The 19,501-nt window shown below is 36.6% G+C and overlaps 3 protein-coding genes across 12 annotated transcripts in view; all 3 read right to left on the bottom strand.

The window, feature by feature from the left end:
• The window catches only part of LOC105566384 (facilitated trehalose transporter Tret1-like), a 5,254-nt gene extending 2,901 nt beyond the window's left edge, over positions 1-2,353 (bottom strand). The window contains exons 1-3 of one of the 5 annotated variants that reach the window (XM_012020333.1): positions 2,071-2,353; positions 1,164-1,294; positions 583-963 (exon numbers count right to left, since the gene is read on the bottom strand). In XM_012020333.1, the coding sequence (XP_011875723.1) occupies positions 583-963; positions 1,164-1,233 (451 nt within the window). In that variant the 5' untranslated portion in view covers positions 1,234-1,294; positions 2,071-2,353. Of the gene's footprint in view, positions 1-582; positions 964-1,163; positions 1,295-1,747; positions 1,772-2,070 lie in introns of those variants that run through there. The other 4 variants (XM_012020332.1, XM_012020329.1, XM_012020330.1 and 1 more) reach the window with 4 other exon arrangements.
• Positions 2,354-4,984: 2,631 nt separating this feature from the next.
• LOC105566382 (facilitated trehalose transporter Tret1-like) lies at positions 4,985-11,172 on the bottom strand. Of its 4 annotated transcripts, XM_012020326.1 has the most exons (5): positions 10,070-11,172; positions 8,829-8,918; positions 8,299-8,427; positions 7,705-8,085; positions 4,985-7,442 (listed from the first exon to the last, which is right to left on the bottom strand). In XM_012020326.1, exons 3-5 carry the CDS (start codon positions 8,366-8,368, stop codon positions 6,499-6,501), a joined length of 1,395 nt encoding a protein of 464 aa, XP_011875716.1. In that variant the 5' UTR covers positions 8,369-8,427; positions 8,829-8,918; positions 10,070-11,172; the 3' UTR covers positions 4,985-6,498. The 4 variants fall into 4 exon arrangements, with proteins under 4 accessions (XP_011875716.1, XP_011875717.1, XP_011875714.1 ...); XM_012020327.1 differs by lacking the exon at positions 8,829-8,918; XM_012020324.1 differs by lacking the exon at positions 10,070-11,172 and having other exon boundaries at positions 8,829-9,125.
• Positions 11,173-11,214: 42 nt separating this feature from the next.
• LOC105566381 (facilitated trehalose transporter Tret1-like) lies at positions 11,215-14,364 on the bottom strand. Of its 3 annotated transcripts, none has more exons than XM_012020322.1 (4): positions 14,169-14,364; positions 13,569-13,692; positions 12,940-13,320; positions 11,215-12,641 (listed from the first exon to the last, which is right to left on the bottom strand). In XM_012020322.1, exons 2-4 carry the CDS (start codon positions 13,636-13,638, stop codon positions 11,716-11,718), a joined length of 1,377 nt encoding a protein of 458 aa, XP_011875712.1. In that variant the 5' UTR covers positions 13,639-13,692; positions 14,169-14,364; the 3' UTR covers positions 11,215-11,715. The 3 variants fall into 3 exon arrangements, with proteins under 3 accessions (XP_011875712.1, XP_011875711.1, XP_011875713.1); XM_012020321.1 differs by lacking the exon at positions 14,169-14,364 and adding an exon at positions 14,071-14,158; XM_012020323.1 differs by lacking the exon at positions 14,169-14,364 and adding an exon at positions 14,071-14,158 and having other exon boundaries at positions 12,940-13,296.
• Positions 14,365-19,501: the final 5,137 nt, after the last annotated feature.

The raw sequence follows: 19,501 nt of genomic DNA, 5'->3' as shown, positions 1-19,501 counted from the left end.
AATGAGATATGAACATGATGTAGTTAGTTACTAAGTTTATCAATAAAAATTTTTTAATAATATTAAATTTATATGCTACACATTATTTTGTTAATTATGTAAATTATTATCTCTTATCGTAACATAACAATATTTGTAAGAGATATTTTGCTTTGGCAACAAGTAAACTTCGCTTCAGTATTTATATTTGTATGAATTGAAATCTCTGTAAAATATATTTACTTGATGAGTAGCAAATTACGACAAAGAAATTTAATCTTGTTCACATTGAATATAGGGTTGCAGTGTCAGCTTTGGCGTGGCAACAAAACCACTTCTTTTGTATATGTTATTATTTTGCATTATAATGATCGCTTATATACTATCCGAATATTTGCGATGTACCTTTGGAAAAAAGTATTTTGCATTACAATGTAATCGCTCAAAAATTAAATGAATGAAATCATTGTTCAGTTGCCATTTCGAAACAGCTGGATGTCAAGCATTCTTCATATTTCAGAATTGTGCATTTGCCCATAAAGTTTGACACATATACATTAACAGGTATGCGAAACAGAAATACTAAAATATAAATATGCATACCTAAAGCGACCAGAGCTCCGCGAATCGTAGGTTCCGCGATCTCGCCTAGATAAAGTGGGTAGCAGCAATTCGCGCTTCCTACACTCATGCCAGCTACAAACCTAGCTGCATACAGCCATTCCGCTCGATTAGCGATAATTATCAGAAGCCAGCTAAAACTTATATTCAAGCTCGTCATCAAGATCGCTGTTTTAGCGCCAAAATAGTTGACTGCAACAGAACCACAAATCGAGCCAGCTAGCCTGCCTAAATTTAATATAGATACCACCCATGAAATTTCATTCATTGTCATGGGTATGGGAGATTCGGGTGAAGTCAAATATGTGATGTACGGTGAACTCCATAGCACTATCATTCCTATTTGTACAAGCAGAAGATTGACTGAAAAGCAGAAAATTATTAATTATTTATATTTACTTCAATTTTAAAACATAAATATTTCTTTTACTTATACGAATCGTCACATTCTTCGATCATGAACGTATTTTGAAAAGATATGAAATATTTCGGTCAATATGTTTAATTAATTAATTTTATTTACATTAATATAAAGTTTATATATAAATGTAAGGTTTATATACCTCCGATACCAGCGAACCATTGAGACCATTGCACGTTTTTAGTTTTTTCTTTTTGTGTCTCACGGTCCATTGTGATCTTCCTGTGGGCTGCTTATGGTTATAAACCGTTGTGAGAAATACTACGTTTTGCTCTATTAGAAAATAAATTAATCGTTAAAGCTATTTTCATATGACTGAGAATAGAAATATAATATACACGCAAGAGTTTTAATCAGTTGCTACGGTAAAATCTGTAGAAGGATTATGTAACTATCCGTTTCTTATTATTTATCGTTTAAGTGATGTATGTATGAAACATTTCTCACTTAAATTTATAATTCAATTTACAGGATAATTATATAATTAATAAATTATAAGCCTTCCACGGTATTTTGTATAATTTTAATATAAAATTACGTGGCGTGATACTAGTATGAAGTATACGCTTAATACATTTTAAAGAAAAAGAATGTTTTATTTATGTATATTAGTAAAAGTAAATGCTTTTAATTAACTAACAAGAATAATCTTCAGGGTCGCCTGCAATAATTAATAACATCAAGTTTGGTTGACCGTATATGGCAATTTTTATGTTTGATATTCACTACGTTTCGACCATGGGTTTCGGTTCTTTTTAAGCGAACTGACTGAGAAAGTCATGTACATTGATTTGCGTGTGGTTTGGTGATGTAAACTGGATTGTATTTGTAATCGCAAAAACGCTGTAAAGGTTCCGTGTCGAGGTTTGATACACGAGAACGGTAGACATCACTAAAACACACGCAAATCCATGTACATGATTTTCTCAGTCAGTTCGCTTGAAAATGGCCAAAATTCATGGTTGAGACGTAGCGAGTATTAAACATTAAAACTGCCAGATACGGTCAACCAAACTTGATGTTGCTTTAAATTAACATGAAGTATTTACCAGTTTATTGAAGTTGGTGAAAATTAATTTACATATGTCAAAGAGATAAGACAAACTCCATTCACTGAACGAACAATTGATGCCGAGCTCACAAGACGTAAATTGTAACGTAATATGTGTACAGTTATAACATACGATTCTTGCACATAAATCAAGAAAAAATGTAATATCATACGTAATAAAAGAACTACGGTAAGCAACTGTTCATGTTTTTAAACTTGAATGAGTTATGTTTCGGAAACACACAATAAGCTACCTTGTCGTTTCTTATCACGTAGAAAGTATTATCTGGTTGTAAGGACCTGGCAAATTATGTACTGAAAATAACCATTCGACAGTGACATGTATTATTTTCTATTAACCCTAGAACCCGACACGTCAAAAAGTTACGTAAACTCTACACATGGGTAAATTTTACCCATTTTCATTTGCTAATAACTCTCGTCAAAATTCAATGTTTTTTTTTTAATCGGTGTAGAAAACATCGAGGAAGATAATTATGCTAACAGTTTTGCGGTTAAATAAAGTTGAAGAAAATTATAATAAAAAAACAAAACACATGTTTCTTCAAAATTCGCTTTTCTCTAAAAAATTAATAACTTTTTAACAATAACAGATAAAGCAATGAGGCAAACGCGATTTTTAAAAAAACGGTTAATTCTTTGAGAAAATCTAGGAGCAGATCGCTGGTTATTAAAAAAACTATATTTTTTACAAGGAAAATAGGTCTGTTCGAACAAAATATGGATGGGACTTTTTATGGGTTTATTTACTTAATAACTCTATTTTCCCTTTCAAACTTATTTTATTATAAGAAAATGTATTATTATGTATTATTTGTTATTTATAAATAATTTCACTTCTATTGCATAATATATGTTATATACAATATACTTATTTGATACAATTATAACCTCTAAAGCACATTTATCATACATCAGCAACCAAGTTCTCAATAAAAACTAGAAAGAAAGATCAATCTTATTACAAACAAGAAAAAATTAAAAATGAATTTTCCAACGTAAACCCTACACATGGGTAAAATTGACCCGAACGAAATTTTGCTGTCTTCCCTGTCGAAAACGGTCAGGTGAGAAAACAGCTGAGTTATACTTTCCAACAAAGGAATTAGTTAACTAATTTTGGCCCTAGTATAGTACTGCCAACTCCTCATATTTTCAGAGCCGTAACGTTCGAAAAGATGGTCTGGGTAAATTTTACCCATGTGTCGGGTTCTAGGGTTAATTGTCTAACACTTGCTTATCATATTTGTCTTGTTTAGAAGCGATATGATGGTGACGTAACGACCTTTTAGAATCTTCCTTTATCCTAACTGATCAAAATTTACGGCGGAAAAAAATTGCACTTGGTACAAGTACTTGCAGTAATAGTTGGAAAGGATATAATTTGTTAAATCAGATAAAGTATCAACATTCTGTTGTTAATCATAGAATAAATTTCATGGATTTAACTACTGGTGTGCATACAGCCATTCAGCTCGATTAGCTATAATTATCAAAACCCAGCTAAAACTTATATAGTCAAGTTTGTCATGAAGATCGCTGTTTTAGCGCCAAAATAGTTGACTTCAACAGAACGACTCATCGAGCCAATGAGCTTGCCTGAATGTAATACAGATACTACCCAAGAAATTTCATTCGTTGTCATGGGTATGGGAGATTTGGGTGAATTCAAATATGCGACGTACGGGGAACTCCATACCGCTATCAATCCTGCTTGTAGAAGCATGACAGAAGATTGGCTGAAATTCAGAAAATAATAGTTATTTATATTTACTTCAATTTTAAAACATGCATATTTCTTTTACTTATACAAATCATCATAGTCCTTCGGTTATGAACATATTTTAAAAACGACGAAGGAGAGTTTGCTTATTGTCACCAGTAATGATTAGAAATTGAGACGGGAAACTAATAGTCAATCCAACTGGCTAATTATTTAATCGATTTATTATAGAACGTTTCGACCCTATTTTTTGGGTCCTTTTCGAGTGATACTGAGTCAATCATCGTAGTCGAATAGAAATATGATATACACGCAAGAGTTTTAAACAGTTGCTACGGTAAAATCTGTAGAAGGACTATGTAACTATCGGTTTCTTATTATTTATTGTTTAAGTAATGTATGTACGTACATTTTTTATTTAAATTTATAATATGTTTTACAGAATACTTATATAATTAACAAATTATAAGCCTTCCATAGTATTATCGATTATTTTAATATAAAATTATGTGGCGTGATACTAGTACAAAGTATACACTTGATATACATTTTGAAGAAAAAGAATGTTTTATATACAATACATATACATATGTTGCGCAGTGTATACTAGTAAAAGTAAATGCTTTAATTAACATGAAACATTTAACACTTCATTGATGTTGTTGAAAATGAATTTACATATGTAAAAAAGATACGATAAACTCCATTCATTTAACGAACAATTGATGCCAAACTCACAAGACGTAAATTATAACGCAATATGGTTATGACAATGGTTTTTGTGTATGAGTCAGAAAAAAATATAACATCATGCGTAATAAAAGAAGTATGGTAGGCCACTGTTCGCGTTGTTAAAAATAAATGGGTTATGTTTCGGAGATAATAAGCTACTTTGTCGTTTCTTATCACGTAGAATGTATTATCTGAATGTAAGAAGTATTTATTTTAGAAGCCATGTAAATGCAAAAAAAGGGAAAATATATACATATTTTATAAATACAGGAAATTAGTAGAGTACAAATTAATAGCAATAATAAATTATTTATATCTATAAGAACCACATTTTTTCTATTTTTGGTCTATAAGTACAAAAAATTAGAAAATAATTCGAACTATTTTGTTTATAATTTCGTAGTTATAAATTTTGTAAAATATTTTAATGGTTTTATATTAGCAAAAAAAGTATTATTGGTTTTTTATTAAAATCCCTAATTGAAAAATTAAAACGGTAGTATCTCGTGTCGAATGGTGTCCGCGTAACAGGCAACGAAATACAGTGCTTATCAATATTTGAAACATCAAATTGGGCAGAAGCATGACAGCCGCATCTGAAAAATGACTGGGCGCAAGAAATGTTTAATAGACTTAATCGATTGTTTAGGGTTCTTTTACATATTATAGTTAATAGTAAAAGTGTCTATTATTTTCTACATTTATTTATTAGGACTTTATGAAACGTACATATGTTAAAATGGACAACAATTGCAGAAACATCATCATCATCGCTGTCTCCTCCCCTGCCCCGCCATCCCCTACAACGTCTATCACTCTACACCCTCTTTCCTCTCTACTCGTCACAGTATCCTGCCATTCTTCTTTCTTCCATCGCGTAACATTGCCAAACATAACTTTTATATTTTTAACGTTTTTTAAACAGTCCAAATATCTTAAATACTGAAAATTACTTGTAATACTATAAGACGATTTATACTACAAAATGCGTAATATATTAGTTTAATTGCCTTGTTAGAAAAAGGTGAAAATAGAGCTTGTACTATTTGCAATCCTTAAAATAATTGTGTAAATGAAAGTTGTTTAAATTTATTTTTGCTATAAAAGTAATGATAGGAAGTATTGTTCTAACTGAGCATGAGATTATATACATAAAAACATTTCATTCTTTTAATAATACTTTGCATGCACGTATTATTAAAGTAAATCCATTTTGCACCACCAAGTTTTTCTAAACGAAATGGTTTGTTATTTTAATAACAAAGGAAATAAATGTTTTGACAAACATAATTTTTCATGCCGGAAATCAAGTTTTTGCGCTTAGGTAAATTGAATATTTTACCGTTTCAATAAATACGATAAGAGCAAATTTAATTTTCTGATGTGTGTAAATTCATGGTGAGTTGGCACAAAGTTTTATATCGCTACTTTTATACAAGCGATAAGATAAAACAACAACGTTTTGCACAATAACCGTAACTCTTGTAACGGGCGCTATCACATTGGCGACGTATTTACTGCCACCTTTGTTAATTCTAATACAGCCTCGTAAAATATTATAAATGAAACATGAAATAAAATTTTTCTCACAAAGCAATGCATATGCTGAGTTTGACTCACAATCAGCAGCAGTGCCGATATATTATACATCAGATGTTTTCCGTGAATCCGTTCGCATTTGTTTCGCAATTTAATAAATGGGTTAGTATCAGATTAAACGAGAATATTGCATTGTGATTTCAATTTGTTAAATCATTATTTGGCACATCAGTAACATTAAAATGTGGCAAATGATGTGACAAATACTCGGCATCGCCGTTGAGGCACCATTAAAATGTTTTGTAATAAATACGAGAAAACAAGTTGTTCCATTGGTTGTCTAGAGACCGATCGTCAAAAGAAGTCGATAAGTGTATTCACGTACTATTTCGTTCATTATATGCTATCCGATTAAACCACTTGTTCAGTTCTTCCAACCAGCTCTTCTTGAATTTGCTGTAGCGACTTACACTTAGTCTCAGGCATGCGGAAATATGTGTATGGTACAGCCGTTGTCATTATCAAAGCGTGCAAATAGAACACGTACTTTTGCGTGATCAAATTGATTAAAGGCTGATATGTCGATGTGGAGATAATAGAGGCTGTCGCACCGACAATATTGGCGATACAGCTAGCTACGCACTTAACATGTGGCAAGAAGATTTCACTCAATACTGTGCTTGGTACTGGGATGACGCCGATACATGAGGATGTTTCATAGAGCAACACCGCGAAAATGGGTAGAGCCTGAAGATTGGTGGGGTCATAGCCCGCGTCGAGTAGCTGATATTGTACACCCAAGCAGATTAGCGAGATCGTGAGGCCCACGCTTGAGACGATCATCAGAATTCGCCTGCCGAACTTGTCGATCAGGTACATGGAAACCAGGGAACCGACGAGTCCCGTAGCGGTGACGATGATTACTATCACTGACGGGTCTATAACGGTCACTTGGGCGTCTTGCAGGATGGTCTCCATGTAAGCCGACACAATGCTTTGGCTAAACAGAAAATATACGAAGAGCATGGACGTGAGTGTTTGTGCTCTCATAATGTAGGGAATTTTGAATTGCTTTAGAACATCCGCGAAGGGAAGACTCTTATTTTTTTCAATGAAGGTTTTCAGCGCTGTCAGCTCCGATTCCACATCGCAATCACGGTGATACCAAAGTATCGAGGCACGCGCTTTATCGTCGTCTCCGATTTTGATGAAATAGTCCGGTGATTTCGGCAACCATATGAAGGTGATTATCAGTAGTAAACTGAGAATGAGACATATGAGAGCGCTCATCTCCAGACTTAAACGCGCACCCATGATACTCATCATTAAGCTGCCTATTGATAATCCACTTACAGCTGCAGATAATAAAAGACTCTTTGTTAATATTGTTCATATGTAATTATTTATTGTTAATGCGTTTGGATAGTTTTGCTTTTTTCTCGCTATATTCTCGTTTATCGCTCTTATAAGAATGAGAAATTTGATATACTCATAAAATCGAAAAATTTACATATTATATTACACTAACAATAAGTTATGACGCGTTGAGTAAAAAATTTGTTAGACACACTAATTTTATTTGCTAAACACAATTGTGAGAAGTACTGAAATGCATACCTAAGGCCACCAGAGCTCCGCGAATTGTAGGGTCCGCGATCTCGCCTAGGTAAAGTGAGAAGCAGCTGTTTGCTTTTCCCATACCGATACCACCTAATAACCTAGCTGCGTACAGCCATTCCCGTCGATTAGCTACAAGTGTAAATAGCCAGCTAAGAGTTATTGTCAAACTCGTCACAACGATCGCTGTTTTAGAGCCGAGATAGTTGACGGCAATCGAACCACAAACGGTGCCAATTAGATTTCCTACACTTAGAAGAGAGACTATCCAGGACGCTTGGTTCTCTGTCATGGGTATGGGAGATTCGGGCGAAGTCAGATTTTCGATGTACGGTGAACTCCAAATCTCTATCATTCCTACTAGTAGAAGTAGAAGAGTGACTGAAATTCGAAAAATTATTAGCCGGTGTTTATATTTATTTGAATTTTAATAGAGAAATATTTTCTTTACATATATAAATTTAAGTTGATATTGCTTTAATCATATATATTTTAGAAACTATATAAAAGATTTTTTTTAATGTACTTATTTAATATATTTCGTTGACATTGACATAGTATTAATATTATAACGTTGATATAAGTAATACATACCTCCGATACCTGCGATCCATTGAGTCCATTGTACTTTTGTATTGTTTTCTTTTTCTATCGTATACTTCATTGTGATCTTCCTGTAGACTGCTTATGGTTATAAACCTTTCTGAGAAATACTACGTTCTACTGTATTAGAAAATGAACGAATCATTAAAGCCATTTCCACGTTGGTGAGACAAAATTAATATATATTCAACATTTCTAATTAGCTGCTAAGGTGTAATCGGCTGAAGAACTATATCAATTTCTTATTATTTATCATTTAGGTTATATACATTTTTACTGGAATTTATAATATAATTAACAAGATAATTATATAAGTGATAAATTATAAGGCTTTTGCAATTTTATCAATAAGAGTGGAGTGTTATAAACAATTTTTTTTAATTGTATACGTGGTATTATTACCAAGTAATATAAACGTTTGAAATATTTTTAAGGAAAAGAATGCTTTACAGTGAAATTAAATGCTTTTACTTGAAGTAAAGTTGTTATCAGTTCATCAATGGCATTGAAAAGTAACTTACGCATGTGTAAAAGATAAGACAAGCTTCGTGTTATATCGAGGAACAGTTGATGCCAGTCTCACAAGATGAAAATTGAGTAACGCGGTATATCTACGGTTATAAGATACAGTTCTTGCCCAGGCGTTAGAAAAAACATGCATATTAAAAGAAGCATGGTACCCAACTATGTACGTTTTTTAAGTAAATAGTATATGTTTCAAAGATAATAAGCTACCTCGTCGTTTCTTATCACGTATTTCTTTAACGAAGCGTTTTCAGCAAAAGTGTTTCAGACAAAAGTTGATGTCGAGGGGGACATAAGGTGGTGTCATTAATTTGACCTTGAATAGTTGCTTGAAAGTCACGTGAAAGTCACCTTCATTTTTTTTTTATAGAACTGCCTACATTTTATTGTATGTTCTTGTAGCTCATATCTCGAGAGTTTTTCAAAACACCTTAATGAAGTACCTTTTCGTTGAGTACTTTTTAAGTTATGAGTAGGGCCCAGACATTTGGACGGCTCCTCGGTGCGCGAGAACTTAAAACTTACTCACAAGCAGTGGTGCTCCGCGCGCGCACCGAGAAACCGCCCGAACGTCTGGGCCCTACTTATAAATTAAAAAGTACCTAACGAAAAAGTACTTCGTTATAGTGTTTTGGAAAGTTCTCGAGATGAACTACAAGAACATGCAATAAAATGCAGGCAGTTTGATTTAAAAAAACTGAAGGTGATCTTCACGTGACTTTCGAGCAACTAGCGGCTGGGCGTATGAAAATTGTAGTAAGCTTGATCGATTGCCCAGGATCCTACATAATGAAAGTGTCTTTATTATTTTCTTTATTATTCTTTCTATTTCTGTATTTTAATAATTTTATATCTTTATTATTCTTTCTATTTTTATATCTTTATTATTCTTTCTATTTCTATTTCTTTATTATTTCTTTATTATTGCTGTTCGCGTAAAAGAGAAAGAAGAAAAAAAAAGGGGGAAACTAGTCGCGATTTCCGCGTAACGTAACCGGCGAAAAATGAAAGGCACTGGAAGCCGCCCAGCGCTGAGCGTACACTGAAAAAAAAATCTGATAGATTCAACCAGTCGTCTGTTAGAGAATGGACGAATCAGAACTCCTTTAGGATTTACCAGATTTGTAGTGAAGTCTAGCAAACTTCTGGTTATGAAATCTTTCATGGTAAATTCTAAAGGAATTTTGGTAAATCCTAAAAGAATGTGGAATGAAGTATATGATTATTGCTAACTAACGGCGCGACGGGAGATCTTGACGAGCGTTGATTTCAACACCCAAACGAATCGGACAATCTTGAGCGCGGCCAACGGAATTCTTAACGCGGAGCAGACGAACGTACGCGATCGCGCACCGCTGTGGAGGAGGATACTCGCGCACTCGACACGCAGATTGGGCCGTGAACACTTCTTAATCGGCAACAAGTCAGATAGGAATTTTAACGGACGCACGCACGGTTGATTTAACAAGGATTTAATAAGAGCTCGCACGCGATTTGATGGACTATCGAAATACCGAAAGCTCGCCGCGCACGGGCTCTGCTTTGCGGCAGCGATTTGACGGGAACCCGACACACGAGTCGGTAGACCGATCACGCGGCGATATAGCGCCTTTGATCGGCGCGAATATTGCGACGGAGCCTCGAAAGGGGCGCGGGCCCTTACGAAACGATGCAAGCACGATGGAGAAACGATTTTCTCGAACGGGCGCGAGAACTAGGCGAGCGGGCACACGCGAACGGGACTCACTTTAGGGACGAGCGATTTCACGGTCGCTAGAAAACGAGAAGAGTTTTGATTGGTGGAACAAACATCGCGCGACCGGGTCGCCGAATCAGGTAAAGACGCGAAAAATGCTCCGAAGCTCGATCAGCTATGCCCGTTCGCCCTCGCGAGCTCGCGAGGAAAGACGTCGCGGCGCGACTCGCCGCGATCGTGCTCCGACGGAGAGCGCCACGAGGCCCGACATCAGGCCAAATTTTAATTCACGGTTCTGATTCTAAACAATTGCCATTGTATATTAATATTTTTTAATACGATACACATATTAAAATGGAACAATAGTTTCAGAAACGGCATCATCATAGTCTTCGTCTTTTCCGCTGCCACGATGTCCCCCATATCTCTTACAACTCTCCTACTCTCCCACTTTTTTGCCCTCCTCCTCTTTTTCATTACCTCATATTCACAATTATAATTTTTTTATTTCTAATGGTTTGTACACAGTTCAAAAACATTTTAATACATCCCAAATTACTTATAAGTCGATTGACACTACAAAATTCGTAATATAAACGGAGAGAATTTTCTCTCAAAATTTATCCTGAAAATCATATAATCGTGGGACAATATGGCATTTCAAAGAATTTTATAAAAGTTTTTTGTTTGAAACCGTTAAAATAGTTATAAATCAAAGCTATTTATTTTAATTTTATTATAAAAGTAGTGATAAAAAGTATAGAGCTAAGCATGAATTTATTTACCGTATAATGTTAATCCGACCCTTGGATCATTCAACACGTCCAATAATCCAGCACTATCGCGAGCTTTCATGGCCCCATACAGCATAATTGTACATGTGCTAAGATGATATACAATGAGTAGAAGTGAGTACCGTTATATATTTGTCAGATGTTTTTCGTTAATCCACGTTGGTTTATATTACACAGTTAAATAAGTTACCTATGCTCAGATGAAATAAAAATATTTTGCTTTATGATTTTAATTTGTTAAATCATTATTTGTCATATTAATATTACTTAGTATCGCTGTCGACACGAAAAATGTTTCGTAATGAACATGAAAAACGAGTTTGTTTCAAATTTCTAGAGATCTGAAGAATTCGATAATAAATGTATTTGACTCATCCGGTTGAAACATTCTGTTTAACTTTTCCATTCTTCTTGAATCTGCTGTAACGACTTGCACCTAGTCTCAAGCATACAGAAATAACTATATGGTACGGCGGTTACTAGTATCAAAGCATACGCATAGAACACGTACTTTTCCGTGATCAAATTAACTAAAGGGAGATATGTCGACGTGGCGACAAAAGCGATTAGCCCACCGACAACCATGGTGAAACAGCTGGCTATGTATTTAATATGTGGTGGATAGACCTCACTTATTACCGCGTTCGGTACTGGGATGACGCCGATAAATGAGGACATTGCAAAGAGCAACATCGCGAAAATTGGTAAAGCTTGAAAACTGGTGGGGTCGTAGCCCGCGTCGAGAAGTTGATATTGTACACCTAAGCAGATGAACGCGATCGTTAGGCCCAAGCTGGAGATGATCATCAGAATTCGCCTGCCGAACTTATCGATCAGGAACATAGAAACCAGGGAACCGACGAATCCCGTAACGTTAACGACGATTACCATCACTGACGGCTCTATAACAGTCACTTGAGCGTCTTGTAGGATGGTCTCCATGTAATACAACAAGTAGCTTTGGCTTAATTCAAAATATATGATGAGCATAGACACGAGTACTTGTGCTTTCCAAACACACGGATTTCTGAATTCCTTTATAACGTCTGCGAACGATAGACATTTATTCTTTTCGAGGAAGAGCTTCAGCGTTTGCAACTCGGATTCCACATTGCAATCACGATGATACCAGAGTATCGAGGCTCGCGCTTTATCCTCCTTTTTGATTTTGACCAAATAATGCGGTGTGTTCGGCAACCAGAAGATGATAATTAACGGCACTAAACTGATGACAAAGCATATGATACCGCTCACCTCCATCCTTAAATACGCACCCATCGTGGACATCATTATGTTGCCTAATGATGTTCCATTTGTAGCTGCGAAGAAAAACCTCTTTGTTAATACATAAGTATTATATTATAAGTATTACATATAATTATTTATCGTTAACGCGATTGTATCCGCTTTAATTCTTTGGAACTTTTGTTTCTTTTATAATATGTTTTACTATATTAATTTTATAAATAAGAAATCTGTCATATGTATTATGTATGTAGAGACAAAAACTTTCTGTAACATGTTATATTATGATTAATTACGATGTTTACGATAACAAAATAATTTGTTACATATATTAATTTGCTTAACGTAACTGTAGAAAGTATTAATGCATACCTAAGGCAACAAGAGTTCCGCGAATAGTAGGGTCTGCAATCTCGCTAAGGTAAAACGGGATATAGAGGTATGCCTGTCCCATACTAATGCCAGCTAGTATTCGGGCTGCGTACAACCATGCCACTTCGTTAGCTACAGCTATAAAAAGCCAGCTGGCAGTTATTGTCAAACTCATCATCAAGACCGCTCTTGCAGTACCGTAATAGTTCATAATAACAGCACTAGAAAGAGCGCCAATCATATTTCCTATAAGTAATATAGAGACTATCCAGGAAGCTTCATCCATTGTCACGGGTATGTCACTTTCGGGTGAAGTCAGATATTTGTAATACGGTGAACTCCACATCACTATCATTCCTATTTGTAAAAGCAGAAGATTGGCTAAAAATTAAAAACTTATTAGTTGTGTTTATATTTTCTAAGATAAAGAAGAAAAAAGATAAAGAAAAGATAAAGAAAAAAAGATAAAGAGCTTTTTTACATGTACCAATTGAAGTGAATATTTCTTCAATCAAATATGAATATGTTTTAGAAACTATTTAAAAGGTTTCTTTAATATATGTAATAAATATATTTCGTAAACATTGATATAGTATTAATATTGAAATATTAATAGAAGTAACACATACTTCCGATACCAGCGAGCCATTGAGGCCATTGTGTTCGTTTAAATATTTTCTGTTCTGTCTTAGGATCCATTGCAATCTTCCCGTAGACTTACATATAAGTCGTTTTGGAAAATAGTTTACTTTGCTAAAAAGAATGAATCGTAAAGACTATTTCACAATATTGAGATACGTAATGTAAATATTTTTAAACGAGCTATATTAAGATATAATTTATAAAAGAAACTATAGCACCAGTAATTTTTATTATTCATTATTAATGTTGTCTACAGAAATTTCTCGCTTAAATTTGTAATATTATTCATGGAACAATAATATAATTAATAAATTATAAGCATATTAATATTATCAATAATTTTAATACAAAATTGTATAACGTGATATTAGTATGAAATATTGCAATCTTCGATATTTGTAAAAAAAAAATGTTTTACGAGTTAGTACACGCATTTTTGATTAACGCAAGATTCTTGTCAGTCTTTAATATTAGTAAAAAAGAACTTACGTATATGGGAAGAATAAAACAATAATGATGTAAAGACCAGAAACGGTCGATGCCAAGCACATCAAATAAGTTGAGTAGCAATATGAAAAATAACTTACGGTTCTTGTACACATACTAAAAAGAACGTGACAATACTTTGTGCGATAAAAAGGCAGTAGCCAATTATCGTTTTTAAATAATATACAAACGAATACACTTAGGAGATCATTCGTTACCTTGGTCGTTTCTTATCAGCAAAACGTAAGCACTTACTTCGATATACGAACCATTTTAGCTGTGGAACCATGGTCTGTGGAAATACATATAATTTAAAATAAATAGAGGGAAAGTACGATAATAAACACTGTAGAAACAAAAAGCTTGAAAATAATTCATTTGACTCATTGTCAGTTATAATCTTGTCAGTTATAATCTTGTGACAAATCTCCTGACAAAACATTGTCAGTTATAATCTTGACGTTATAAATTGTAAAGAATTTTAGTGCAGTTTATTTTGGTTTGGCAAAAGAGTTTATTGGTTTCTGATCTGTATACCTGATTGAAGGATTGTTTAAACTTAGATACGATAGAACGATAATTGATAAAATTATATGTATATAATTGGACAAAAATTTTCATGTTTTTTTTGTAATGCGCTAGCGAGCACAGCGAGTGCACCATTTGATGACAGTTAAACGAAAAGTATATCGTTTTCTTAGGTGATGATAACGACGACAATAATGACGGTTTTTGAATGTAAATTTGCCAGGTCAGACTTTGCATTGCGATATTTTCGCTCGTAGGACACAAACGAAAAATCAAAACTCAGTATAATATTTTTGTATTTCCAGCCCCAGCTATCGATCGAGCCTACCGGGGGGGAGGGGCTTGCTCGGTTCAGCCTTTATTGAGATTCGATAATCGAAGGGTGTTTCCAAAGTCGGCTTGCCTGTAGATACGCGGTTTGCTTTGTTGCGCGTACATTTGACGCGAGACACTGTACTCTCTCGATAGACGGCTTGCGTCTTCCAGGCCGCGTTGCTATTCTTGCATCAGCATATTTATTATAAGAGCTAATTACCGCGCCCCGCGGAGAACGGGGGAGAAGTACGTGGTCGTCTGCGGGGAGCGCTGAGTTAATTACACCTTAACCGTATTCAGTATCGTAATAATGTGTGGAAATACCCGGAGGATATTTGCTCGAGTTGCCAAACTGTGCGAACCGGCTAAGTATAATGAAACGCTCCACACTGCGAGATTAGGAGCGAACGGTAAAAGCCATTTCCCGCCGACTCGAGATTGTTAAGAGTCCGTAGCTGTTATTAGCCCCGCGGCGACGAGCGTATGTGTCGCATGCGCGAATTCGTCCGCGTTCATTTGCCGTGAATGGCGAGTGCGCGAACGCTAAAAACAATGCGGTCGGATAATTACCGAATGCGTGATAACCGTGCGAACGTCGCAATGCAAACGGCGAGGGGATGCCGGGATGCTGTTTAATTTACGCGAGATATTAAAGCGATGTGTCATCCGTGTTCGAGTCCGCTTTATCCGAAGCTTTATCTTCGGTGATTTTCCGGAAGCACGCGTTTAAATAAAGGATGCTGAAGGGGGTCCTGCTTCCTTTGCGTCGAGAGAGTCGCAAACGAAACGTTGTATCAGAAAAGAAACTTTTTCGAGAGAAGAGGGGACAACTAACGGATGTAACGATTCTTCCACTAGAGACGCTCGAGCAGATTCTTTACAAACGATGCCCTCGTACTACTTTCCGATTCTATAAAACGACTTTAAGAGTCAATGGTACTCATAACATTTTGTACTCGCGCACCGGATGTAACTCGTCATTTCGAAGAGTATTGTCTAACCAGAAGCCATTAGTAAACTCTACGTACGTTAGTTAAGTCATCGTGGAACTTATGCGTAGAATATGTAAATCGAACTTTATGCGATATACGAGGTGCATCATCCAACTTGAATTAAACTTGAGGAATATAGACTGCATTCAGGAACGCGTCTTTTCATTACACTATTCCCGTAGGAAAGAAATGTGCTTGGAACTACTCGCTGTAAAGCCTATCACGCAATAGGAAAGCACAGGCAATAGGAATAGGGAATAACACAGGCGACCATAGAAATAACTAAATTCCAACTTACCAGAAACCGTGTATCGACGCACAATGGAATATGGAATAGGCAATAGAAACAGAATTTCCGACGCGTGTTGGATTTCCGTTCCATATTCCCTGTACCTGACCTACCTGACCAATCACAGTTGAGACTCTGGGACAGGCGCGTGGTTTCAAAAAGCAGATGATTGGTTCGGCGAGAAAAATAACGAGCTAGGACTAGACCAGGGATTCGAACCTGGGACCTTCCGCTCGCCAGGCGAATGCCCCTCCAACTGAGCTATCCAGCCCCACGTGATAAAGATACCTTGCCGCAGCCTTCACCACGCTCGTGATGAGCGTCAATCAAATGAGATAATGTTATTTTGTCAAAAGGTTTAGGTAGACTCAGAGGCATATTTCGCCGTTACAATCGGTCTAATCGGCAGCGACCGAAAGTGCAAGCGGTCGAGACGAGAGGGTTGGTTATCACCCTCTCGTGGCGCGGACACCCAACGCGCCGCTCGCCACTTTTAGCGCGCCGCGTGTGAGCACTCGGTCAAATGTCGCTGCATTATTTGTGCGCTGCGGAAGAAGCGGGTGGCCAGAGGGGAGATCGCGGGGGATGGGGGAGGTGCAGCTTCATATAACGGATATACGAGGGTACATCGATCCAACCGCAGCTCGATTGCCAAACCGCCGACTGCAATGCAGCCGTCCGCCGCCGCGCCGGTTGCAGTTGCATCGACGCCGGGGAAAGCAGTCGGTCGCGTCGTGGGAAATTTAATTTCGCGGGGGCTTTGCGCTTTACGCTCGAAATGTAACCACGCTGCCGCCGACGATACTCCCGCGACATATCGGATAGCGAAGTACGTGAAAAAAGCCGCCGCCGCCGCTGTCGCCGTCGCCGCCGCCGCGCCGGAAGGAACGGCGAGTGCGCGGTGCATTAAAGATTCCTCTCGCAGGGCGCCTCCTAACTTCCTTCCGCCCTTTTCGATTGTCGGTCGCGTTCAAACGCGAAAATACAAATTTGCCTTGAACGATTTTCCCGTGAATATCCGGCGGTGCTTCCTCTTCTGGTCGTCGATTAATGTTTACTCTCTGTTTTGTGATCTCCGAACAATTGTTAGCTACGAACAAATATGTATAAAACTCGTTGGAAATTCCTCTAAGCGCTCATTCGACAGCGGAAATCGGTAGTATTCGCAATCGTTATGATATCAACTGGCTTCGTGCATGTGTAGGTACACGATAATTAGATATTTATCTTTAAATTTGGCTCGTTGTCAGTTCATCTGTCACAAAACTAGAGCACCGATACTAATTACATCCATTTATTAATAATTTAAATTTCAATTATATCGGAGAACAATGGAAATCATATTAGATCGAACGAAAACGATCGGATCATTAATTTATTTAAATTCCAGATAGATCGGAGAACAGTGGGAATCTCTCATGTCGGTAGATCGAACGAAAATGTACGATTACACGCTCACCTACTCTCTAAAAGTCAATCAGTGCACCATCACTGAAAACAGTTATAAGTATAGCACTTGAATAATTCGTGAATCAGTAAATACAAGCATTGTTTCCACTGACAATCCACTGATTGACTTTTAGAGAGTAGCGAATAAGGACATTACTGAAGATGTATAATGCAATTAAATGGCGAAAATTGTGAACTGTTATCTCATTTCCGTGTTTTTCTCCCAACTTTTGTACACTTCGCGTGCACTACGCCCCCAGCAAGTTCCCGCTATTCTTCACATGCAAATCGGAGCTACATACATTGTATTGCTTTCAATTCGCCACTTCTCCACCGATCGCTTTTTCTGTTGATTCGTTTTGTCTCGCTTCGCATTTATTTACCACTTCTGGTCCACATTCCACAGTTGCAATCAAGACGCGAGTGTAAATTGCACAACATAAATCGTATCAATACAATCAGTAGAGAAAAGTCCTCTATTATGAGACAAGCTCCTAATATGAGATAGCAGGGTGTTTGTTAAATTACTAAGCATCATCTATTGGTTTCATCGTTGATTTATTGGAGCGAAATCTGTTTAGTGGAAAATTCACTGTTAGATCGTGTAATCGTTGTGAAAAAAGATTTGCGATTTGATGTTGAAAACCCGGTATCTCATACTGTCTATCTCATAATAAAGGACTTTCCTCTATCAGTATAGTCCTTTACGGGGTTATTTATTCTGTTTTAACGGCCCAAAAACTATGCTTAGCTTTAACAATTTTTTTTCACAGAAAACACTATACAATGAAATAAATCTTTTTGGGATTTAGCGAGATATCTTTAACAGGAGATGTTGCAGGTTTGGTAGGATCTCTCGATGGCATAATTATATATTTTTTGTAAAATTATGGTGTACGCCAAGTCATTTATAATACATATACACACATAATAAATCGTATGAAAACGAGAGCCTAGATTTCTACATAAAATAAACAGTTTAGATGCTGTCTATTGTAACTTGAAAATTAGGATTTAGACGGAATTAAACGTCATGTAAAGAATGGATTAATAATCACAAATGCAAAAGGTCGATCAGGTAGTAGTGTGTTGACGCGAAAACAGATCGCAACGCCCTTTAACTTCAAGCACGCGTAACAGATAGCCAAACGCGCAAGGCGTATCACGCGGGGTGAATTCGCGAGAGGGTGGTAAGGGTGGTTTGTTAAAGGATAACAGAAATTTTACCTCGAGCTTGCACGCCATCCCCGACAGAGGGAAGCAAAAGTATGATCGATAGCCGGGGTCGGTTCGCTGCAGCACCAGTGTTCCCTAAAGCGCCCTCCGAAGCGCGAACACCTCGAATTTCAAATGCTTATCGTACTTCGCCTCTGTTCCGTCATATATTTTCATTGTCAATAAAATTATTAAGCTTGTTGCACAAATATTAATTATACGCTCGACAGTTGTTTCTATAGTGTACAATTACATCTGGACAGGATTACAGATGACATTTGAACAGGAGCGTTTGACAAAGTGATACCAAGGATGACAGGTAAAATTGAGGGAAAAAAATCACGTGCACGTTTTGGGAGCTGGGGCAGACGATAAGAAGCGTTAAAGTGATGAAAGGGCAATTTTCGGCGAGTAACATGCACATCCTCGCCGGATAGTCGTGTGTCTGCAGAAGCGGCTGGCTAATTCGATGAAACCGAAAGGGATCCGGGGGGATTAATGGACTATCCCGAAAGTTTTACGATCATGCCAGGACGACCTTACAACGGCGATTAAATTACAATAAGCTCCGTTCCCTTTCCGATCTCTTAATTGAATTGCGATGGCGGTGCAGGTGAGAGTCAGTGAACCGGGCCGCATTAAAATA

This window comes from Vollenhovia emeryi, unplaced genomic scaffold (assembly GCF_000949405.1).
Source record: "Vollenhovia emeryi isolate VEMERY1.0 unplaced genomic scaffold, V.emery_V1.0 DF939145.1, whole genome shotgun sequence".
Taxonomy (NCBI): Eukaryota; Metazoa; Arthropoda; class Insecta; order Hymenoptera; family Formicidae; genus Vollenhovia; species Vollenhovia emeryi.
The sequence above is the reverse complement of the archived record's forward strand: the minus strand, read 5'-3'. Positions and strand labels throughout refer to the sequence as shown.